Source organism: Letharia lupina (assembly GCF_014066315.1).
Source record: "Letharia lupina isolate WasteWater1 chromosome Unknown contig_1, whole genome shotgun sequence".
Classification (NCBI taxonomy): Eukaryota; Fungi; Ascomycota; class Lecanoromycetes; order Lecanorales; family Parmeliaceae; genus Letharia; species Letharia lupina.
Genome location: NW_023502970.1, coordinates 266,662 through 277,125, shown reverse-complemented (window position 1 = coordinate 277,125; position 10,464 = coordinate 266,662). Strand labels below are relative to the sequence as shown.

The following is a 10,464-nucleotide window of genomic DNA, read 5'->3' as shown; positions in this document are numbered from 1 at the left end:
TATAAATTTAATTTATAAGTCTTTACTTATTTTATATATATAATTAATTATAAATTCGAATTCGCTATACTCTTTAATTAGATCGATTAAGTTATCGCGAATAAATAGTTTAGCGTTAGTAATTATTAAATCTCGCTCTTTTACGTCTTTCTTATTAAAAAAAAGACGTATATTATTAATATATAGAATATCTTTTTTATTTTCTATTAAGATTTGAAGATTTTTTTCGAATTATAGTCTATAGCTTACGAATTTCAATAATAAAAAAATTTCGAAATTTAGTCTTATAATTTTTCAAAGATATAGAATTCAAATATCGCTTACTAAAAATTACTTATTAAAGATCGCTTATTAAATTTACTCGATAGCTCTAATTAAATAAAATAATTATAAATTTAATTTATAGATCTTTATTCGTATTATTATAATAAATTAAATTCTTAAATTTAACGTATTAAAATTTAATACGCTTATTAAGAGAAACTAATTTACTATTATTTTAAAAAAAGTATTACTAAAGATATTATTAAGAAGATAAATAACTAATTTATAAATTTATAATATAATATAAAGATATTAATTATTCTATATATCTATAGAATAGATATATATAGTATTAAGTTACGCTACTATTATCTTATTAAATAGTCTTAGCGTATCGTAATAATATACTCGCAAAAAATGGAAAAAAATATACGTTCTCGTAGTCTATGTTATTAATTAATTAGAATATATCGTTACTATTAACTATAATACTTCTAATTAATCTTCTTATTATAATAATTTAACTATAATCGTCGTAGTAGATTCTTCTCTTATTTACTTATCGTAGTAATATATTATATTAATATAATATTATCTAGATATATAAAGATAATAGATTAAATTATAGTATTATTCTTCGCTTACTAAGTAACGATCTAATATAGAATTATAGAGAGTATATAATATAAGATCTTAGAGAGCTAAGTCGTATTCTTAATAATAATAATCTTATTATCGCTTAATTTCTTTATAGTATTCTTCGCTTTTATCTACTATAGTAACTTCTCTTATATTAACTAAGTAGATTAATGTAATATTATAGAGTAGATTTACTTAAATAGAACTGCTATAGTTTATACTCTTATTCTTCTTTATAGTCTTCGTCGTAAATTTCTTCGTATTTTTCTTTATATTTATCTATTGCAGATCGAAGTATTTTATCTCCTTCGTTTATAGATAGCCTAGATTTATATAGTAGAACGACTCGTTCGTATAAGAGAGATTCTATTTTAATATTTTGATACTAAGAAGAGTAGAATTAAGAGACGAAGTAGAATTAGAAGATAAAGTAGGATTTTAATATAATGCGAAGTTTAAAAACTATTCGATTCTCTCTAATCTCTACTTAAATCTCTATTTAAATCTCTATATTTCTTAAAATATTATATTACTAAATATAGTTATTATATTATTAATCGTAGCTTATAAGAGATCGAGAATTATTTAATTATTAAAAGATATAATATAATATTAAATAATCTATTAAAAGAATTAACTTAATTAGCTAATTTTATATAAACTAAATCTAGCTACGTAGTAAAAGCGCGAAGAAATTAACTATTAATATATTATAACTACTAGTCGAGTAACGATATAGACGACTTAAAAGAGAATCTAAGTTAGATATTAATATTAATTATTAAGAAAATAAATAACTAGATTATAAATTCATATATGATATAAAAGATATTAATTATTCTATATATCTATAGAATAAATATATACGATATTAGATTATACTAGTATTATCTTATTAAATAATCTTAGCGTATCGTAATAGATATATAACGTATTTAATTCTTTTCGAAATTATAATTATATTATAAAGCTATCGCTAAAAGACGATAAATCTTATTAATTTAATTAAGATACGATTAGCGTAACTTATAGCCCTTCGCCAACGTTCTTATCTTAGTCTCTTAGACGTATTAAGATTATTAAGTTCCTTCGAATTAGTCTACTAACTTCGTAGCTAAACGACGATAGCTAGACGAGCTATTAAAATAAGTAATAGTTTTATTAAGAAAGATAACGAGAATATTAAAGATTAAGTTAATAATAAAAGAATTTCGAAACTTACTTTTACTTATAGAAGTATTAAAAGAGACTTAGCGAGACTAAGACATCTCTCTCTCTCTTTCTCTTCTAGTCTTAGAAAGATCTTACGTAATAAGTCTAAGTAGAAAACTTTATTAAGTCTTATTAGTATATATAAAAGAATAAGATAAAGTTAAACTAGAAAACCTTGAATTTGTATATATAGTTAATTATAAATTTGAGATTATTACGCCTTTTGACTAGACTAACTAAGTTAGCTCGCTAGCCCTCTTAAGCTTTCTTATTAAAAATTTATATATAGAAGTCTTATACTCTAAAATAACTAGCTCTTTATAAATGCTATTTCTTTATAATTTCGTAAATTATAGAGCTTAGTATACGCTTTCTAACGCTATAAAAATAACGAAGTTTATACTACTATTAATGAATTAAATAGATATTTAAATATCGTAGTTATATTAAACGCGTTCGAGATCGATTAATAATTCTTTCATCTATTTATATAATTATATTTCTTCTATATTCTATTAATTTACTAATTAAGAGAAGAAGTAAGAGAAGATATTATAATAGGTAAATACGGAGAATACTACGAAGAAATTAAGCGATAATAAGATTATTATCGTTAAGAATATAACTTAACTCTCTAAGATTTCATATTATATACTCTTTATAATTCTATATTAAATTATTATTTAGTAAGCGTTATTAATTAATTACTTAATTATTTACTTAATTAATAACTTAACTAGCTACTTAGTCTAATACTTTATAAGAGAAGAAGTAGAAGAAGAAACTATAATAGACTAATATGAAGAATACTACGGAGAATATTACGAAGAATATTACGAAGAAATTAAGCGATAATAAGATTATTATCGTTAAGAATACGACTTAGCTCTCTAAAATTTCACGTTATATACTCTCTATAATTTTATATTAAATTATTACTTAATAAGCGTTATTAGCTAATTATTTAATTATTTACTTAATTAGTTATTTAATTAATTACTTAATCTAATACTCTATAAGAGAAAAAGTAAAAAAAGAAATTATAATAGATAATACGGAGAATACTATAAAGAATATTACGAAGAATATTACGAAGAAACTAAGCGATAATAAAGCTACTATTATTAAGAATACGACTTAGCTCTCTAAGATTCTACGTTAAATTATTATTTAATAAGCGAAGAATACTACTATAACTTAATTTATTATCTCTATTATATTAATATAATATATTACTATAATAACGTTATAAGAGAAGAATCTATTATAATAATTATAGTTAATTAGATCTTAATAAAAAAATATCGTAAGAGAAGAAACTATAATAGATAAATACGGAGAATACTGCGGAGAATACTATAAAGAATACTACGGAGAAATTAAGCGGTAATAAGATTACTATTATTAAGAATACGACTTAGCTCTTCAAGATCCCACGTTATATACTCTTTATAATTTTATATTAAATTATTATTTAATAAGCGAAGAATACTATTATAACTTAATTTATTATTTCTATTATATTAATATAATATATTACTATAATAACGTTATAAGAGAAGAATCTACTATAACGATTATAGTTAATTAAGTCTCTATAGAAGAAATATTAAACGATATATATTTAAATAAATTAAAATCGTTCGATATCTATAACTATTTTATTATTTAGAAAATTTTACTACGATAGAAGATATTATAGAATTTATATCACTACTTAACACGTTATCTCTATTTCTTTTTAATATTTTAATACTTCTTATTATAAGAATATAGTCTTTCTCTATTTTTTATAGATAATTATTATAAATTAATTCTTTATACTCGATATACCTTTCTAATTAAGTCTTAGCGCGCCTCTCTTTATATATATATATCTATATACTATATAGATTAAATTAATTTTATAGTAATAAAAGTAGATTAAAAACGTATAGTAAGCGATTAGAATTCGATTTAATTTAAGCTAGAGCTAAAATTCGATTTAACTTAGAAAAATTTAACTTTATAAATTTAATTTATAGGCCTTTACTTATTTTTTTAATAATTTAATTAATATAAGATATTTACCTCTAAATATATATTAGTATTAATAGATTTCGAAGTAGCTTTAACTCGAAGCGAGTTATCTCGAAGTTATCTCGAAACTATTTTACTTTAATATATTATTACTTAATAATTAAATTATTACTTTTTATAAAAATTTATTTAAATATTCTTAATATATATAATATTAATATATTAAATTTTCTAAAGTTAAAGTTCGAAATTTCTAAAGTTATTAAGCTTTTTAATTTTTAAATTTAAAATATCTTAAATTTCGAGATAGCTTTAATTCGAAGAGAGTTATTTTAAAACTATCTTAAAACTATTTTAAAGAAACTTAATAATTTATAACTTCGATATACTATTACTCGATAATCGAATTATTACTTTTTATAAAAAATTATAAATATATTCTTAATATATATAATAATAATATATTAAACTTTCTAAATTTAATGTTCGAAGTTTTTAAAGTTATTAAGCTTTCTAATTTTTTTTTAAATTTTTTTAAAATAGTATAATAATTATATAAATTAAACAATAATATTAATAAAACTTAAATATTTATTTACTTATATCTATAAATTATTTATAAATTAATAAAATAATTAAAATAATTATTTAAATAAATAAATTTTAAGTAAAATTTTAATAAATATAATTTAATAATTTTTTTTTAAAAACTTAGTTTAGCTTATTCTATAATAATATAATTAAATAAATCTATAAATATAAGAAATATTTAAAATTATTTTTAAGATTATCTTAATAAATTAATATATATAAAAGAATAAGATAGAACTAAGTTAGAAAATCTTGAATTTATATATATAGCTAATTATTAATTTAATAGATCTACGCTTTTTAGTTAGATATCGCGGGTAAATAAATTAGCGTCTATAATTATTAAAATCTCGCCCTTCCGCGCCTCTCTTATTAAGAAAAAATAGATATATATTATTAACACATAGAATAACTTTTCTATTTTCTATTAAAATTCTAATATTCCTTTTCTAAATTTTAAAGCGCTATTTATGCTTTTCGAATTTTTAAGAATTTTGAAATTTAGTCTTATAATTATTAAAGCGTAAGAAATTTAAATATTACTTATTAAAGTTCGCTCGATAGTCGAATAGCTCTAATTAGATACACATTATTTAATTTTAGAATAACTTTTTTATTTTCTATTAAAATTTTAAGACTTTTTTTTTAAATTATAGAATGAAATTCGAGCTTTTAAATAAAAAAAAGAATTATTAAATTCAGTCCTATAATTATTAAAGTGCAAGGAATTCAAATATCGCTTATCAAAGTTCGCTTACTAAAGATCGCTTATCTACTTACTCGATAGCTCTAATTAAAAAAAAAAAAAATGAATTTAATTTATAAACCTTTACTCGTATTAAAGAATAAGATAGAGATTAAAAGTATAATTTTTAAAACTCTAATTTAAATCTTCTAGAAATAACTAATTAATGTATTTTATTAAAAATCGAAAAAAAAATCTAATTCTATAATATTAAAATATTTATTTTATAGATTTTTTTATTATTAAAGTACGTAATAAAAAGTTATATATATAGAAAATTATTTATTTTCTATTTTAATTAGTTTTAATAAGAATTCTATATAAAATAACGGTTAATATAGCGATTTTAGGGTTTCCTACTCAGACTCTAGGGGAAGGGCATTACGAAATTTCGGCCCGGAAAAAAGGGGTTTCCGACCTACCACTACCAACCCTTCCGAATAGAGTCAGAGTACTGAGACTATTCCTCTTCCACCTTCTTTCTCGCTGCCATCACCATCACCATCACTGTTGTTATCCCTTCGAGCCATTTCAATCACACCTAGGCATGCGTCAAAATGTCGATTGGAGACCAGCTGAGGATAGCTAGCTGGTTGTCCCGACTTCCCAACACCTCACCACCTTGCCCGTCTTCCGCGCCTCCATCACCCCAATCCCCGACTCTTCCAGCTGCTGGCAAGCTTCAGAGCGTGAAGCGCAAGGCATTACAGGATCCTTCATCACCCGTAAGCCATAAAAAGCCACGGTTGACACAACGCCTCACTCGTCAGGCTCTTCGCTCCATCACCGCCAACATGAGCAAGAGCAAGCAAAAGGTTGGTGAGCAACCTCCGTCAGGATAATGGCGACTGATGTATGATAGGTCGCTGAGCTGAGATCCTCCACTCCCGTCAAATCGATGCCTCCTCCCTCTACTCCCTACAAGCCTCAATCCCCCTACGACCGCCAAGCCCAATCCTCACAAGTCGAGCTCGACGGCCTCGAAGCAGCAACTACAGCCACCTTAGCCAGCACAATCGTCTCCACCGAATCCCGGAAACAGACCAAGAATGCTCGCTCGATCCGAACATCTCTCGAAGCAAATGGCATGTGGTACAATACAACCGGGCGGCTAGAGAGCTACCCGGCTTTTAAAAACTCGATCATGGCAACCATCGATTCGCAGCGTGGCTCGAGTCTACGACCAGAATCCTACAAGGTGATCCAGGAAGAGATGGAAGAGAATGAATTGTCGAACGAGGCTACATACTTCCACTGTCTGGTGGAGCAAGTGATTAAGACCGGGCGATCCGTCGACAGCGGCAGAAAAACCGCCAACGGCACCACTCACTGGAATTGGAAACGCTTCAAAGAAGATGGCATGAGCGAGCCACAGAAAGACCAGAAAATGGCCAGGGGCTTCCTCCCAGGCCAGCTCACCGACACCGCCAATGTCGACATCGGCCTCACAGACCCCAAACCTGACTGGGTGTTCGGCATAACTATGACCACCAAGTTTGCAGCGGGTCAGGCGCCTTCGCCAGAAGTGCGCGATCTGCTCGAGTTGGGCTTCGGCCTCTGGCACGCTTTCTTCGTTATCGAAGGCAAAGGTAACCAACAACCCATTACCGTCGCCCGCAACCAAGCCCTACGCGACGGCTCGGCGCTCGTGAACGGACGCCGAGCGTTCAACAAGCTCGCGCACGATACAGGCGTTCAAGACCCTCTAGGTCCGGATTACGACTCCTTCTGTTTCTCGTGCACATGGGACATCAACATCGCCGAGCTCTGGGTCCATTGGTACGAGCTGGAAAACACGGCCTCACCGGGCGTCTTCCACATGCATCTCCTGGGCCGATATGTCATGATTGGTCGCATGACCGAGGTAGCCAAGTTCCGCCATGATGTACATAATATTCTAGACTGGGGTATCCTTACGAATGCGGCGAAGCGCGTAGAGACTATGGCGAAAATCAAGGCCAAGGAGACTGCACAGGTTTCTATCCTTAATGGCCGGGCTTCACCGCAGAAGCGGCAGGAGAGTCCCAGGAAAGGGCGAGTTCCGCCGACGAAGCGGGAGAGTAGTCCGAGGAAGAGAGTGGAATAGATAACTTCAGAAGGTTGATAATCGTTAATGAGATGATCAATATAATCTCGTAGCGATAGCGAGAGATACGTAGATATATGTTTAGAATTACAAGAGTCTCGTGTATCGCAGTTTCCGAGCAGACATCCGAGATTCTTTACAGTCTACGAATTCCCAACTCCGACCCATCTAAATCTATTCTCTAGATTAATTCACTTGAAAACATAGAGGCAGTTTAGTAGTTTAGTAGTTTAGGATTTAATTCTCGTATTCGAGTATTTAAGCTTATATTAAAAAGTATTTTAAATAAAGTAAATAAGTTTTTAATAAGCGAGAAGTAAAGGTTTATGAATTAAATTTATAATTTTTTTTTTTAATTAGAACTATCGAGTAAATAGATAAGCGATCTTTAATAAGCGAACTTTAGTAAGTAATATTTAAATTTCTTACGCTTTAATAATTATAAAACTAAATCTAAGAGTTCTTTCTTTATCTAAAAGCTTATATTTTATTCTATAATTTAAAAAAAAATCTTAAAATTTTAATAGAAAATAAAAAAGTTATTCTAAAATTAAATAATATATATCTATTTTTTAATTAGAGCTATTCGACTATCGAGCGAACTTTAATAAGCGATATTTAATAAGCGATATTTAAATTTCTTACGCTTTAATAATTATAAGACTAAATTTAAAAATTCTTTTTTTATCTAAAAGCTTATATTTCGTTCTATAATTGAAATAAATAATTTTAAAATTTTAATAGAAAATAAAAGATTTATTTTAAATTTAAATAATATATATTTATTTTTTTATTAAAATTATTTAATTATCTTTTAATAATTATAAATATTAATTTATTTATTTACGATAACTTAGTCGATCTAATTAAAAAGCGTAGAGAACTCGAATTTATAATTAGCTATATATATAAATTTAAAATTTTTAAGCTTAATTCTATCTTATTCTATTATATATACTAATATTAAAGTTTCTTATCTTTAAAGACTTCTAAGATTAAATTTAATAATTCTTTTTTTATTTAGAATCGTAAATTAAGATTTATAGTTTAAAAAGAAAATTAAAAAAATATAATAGAAAAAAGAGAAATTAGTATATTAGTACAAGTAAAGGCCTATGAATTAAATTTATGAAGTTGGATTTTTCTAAGTCAAATCGAATTTTCGCTCTAGCCCTAAGTCAAATCGAACTCTAATCGCTTGCTATGCGTTTTTAACCTATATACAAATATATATGTGCGGAGAGAGGCGCGCTAAGGCCTAATTAGAAAGGTATATCGAGTATAAAGAATTAATCTATAATAATTATCTATAAAAAATAGAGAAAGGCTATATTCTTATGGTAAGAAGTATCGAAATATCGGAAAGAAATAGAGATAACGTGCTAATTAGTGATGTAAATCCTATAATATCTTCTACCGCAGTGAAATCTTTCGAATAATGAAATAGCTATAGATATCGAATAGTTTTAATTCGTCTAAATATATATCGTTCGATATTTCTTCTATAGAGGCCCAATTGATTGTAATAATAGATATTCCTCTTATAACGTTATTATAGTAATATATCATATTAATATAATAGAGATAATAGGCTAAGTTACAGTAGTATTCTTCACTTACTAAGTAATAATTTAATATAGAACCGTAGAGAGCATATAACGTGGGATCTTAGAGAGCTGAGCCGTGTTTCTAATGATGGTGGCCTTATTATCGCTTAATTTCTCCGCAGTGTTCTTCATAGTATTCTTCGCAGTGTTCTCCGCATTTGCCTGTTATAGTTCCTCCTCTTACTCCTTAATACAGTGGGGATAATAGACTAAATTGCAGTGGTGTTCTCCGCTTACTGAGTGATGATTTGATATAAAACCGTGGAGAGTATATAACGTGGGATCTTGGAGAGCTGAGCCGTGTTCTTGGTGCTGGGGGCCTTGTTGCCGCTTGGTTTCTCCGCAGTGTTCTCCATAGTGTTCTCCGCAGTGTTCTCCGCATTTGCCTGTTGTAGTTCCTCCTCTTACTTCTTAATGTAGTGGGGATGACAGGCTAAATTGCAGTGGTGTTCTCCGCTTATTGAGTGATGATTTGATGTGGAACCGTGGAGAGCATATAACGTGGGATCTTGGAGAGCTGAGCCGTGTTCTTGATGCTGGGGGCCTTGTTACCGCTTGGTTTCTCCGCAGTGTTCTCCGCATTTGCCTGTTGTAGTTCCTTCTCTTACTCCTTCTCTTATAGAGTATTAGACTAAATAGCTAGCTAAGTAACTAATTGAGTGAATAACTAATATAACGTGAGATCTTGGAGAGCTGAGCCGTGTTCTTAACGATGGTGGCCTTATTATCGCTTAATTTCTCCGTAGTATTCTCCGCATTTGTCTGCTATATTAACTTCTCTTATATTAGCTAAGTGAATTGGTATAAAACCGTGAAGAGTAGGCCTGTTGTATTACTGCTGCTGATGACTGTCTCCGCAATGTTCTCCGCAGTGTTCTCCGCATTCGCCTGTTATAGATCCTCCTCTTATTTAATTGAGTGCGAGGGTACCGAGGGTAAATGTGTTTATATTAATGGAATTGATAGAATTAATAGAATTAATAGAATTGATAGAATTAGTAGAATAATTAAAGAAGAATAATTATATAAATAGGTGAAAGAATTATTATTCGATCTCGGACGCGTTTAATATAATTATAATATTTGAATATTAGTTTAACTTATTTATCGCTGACTTAGGAGAAGTATATAGAAGAGGACGTATTCGTTTAGACTCTTTTTAAGGGTCTTTTAATGCGTTTATAAGTAGTAGTAGATAGTTGACTAATAGTAATGGATTCGTTAAGAGATGATCTAGAGGCGTTAGTAGAGACTCTAAGAGGCGGGTAAAAGGGGTATATGTGCCTAAAGCGTTTAGTAAC

The 10,464-nt window shown here is 28.2% G+C and overlaps 1 protein-coding gene across 1 annotated transcript; it reads left to right on the top strand.

The window, feature by feature from the left end:
• Positions 1–6,264: 6,264 nt before the first annotated feature.
• On the top strand, positions 6,265–7,556 carry HO133_000005 (uncharacterized protein; the record flags this gene model as incomplete). Its single annotated transcript, XM_037290945.1, has 2 exons — positions 6,265–6,285; positions 6,333–7,556. 2 exons carry the CDS (start codon positions 6,265–6,267, stop codon positions 7,554–7,556), a joined length of 1,245 nt encoding a protein of 414 aa, XP_037157819.1.
• Between the last annotated feature and the right edge of the window lie 2,908 nt (positions 7,557–10,464).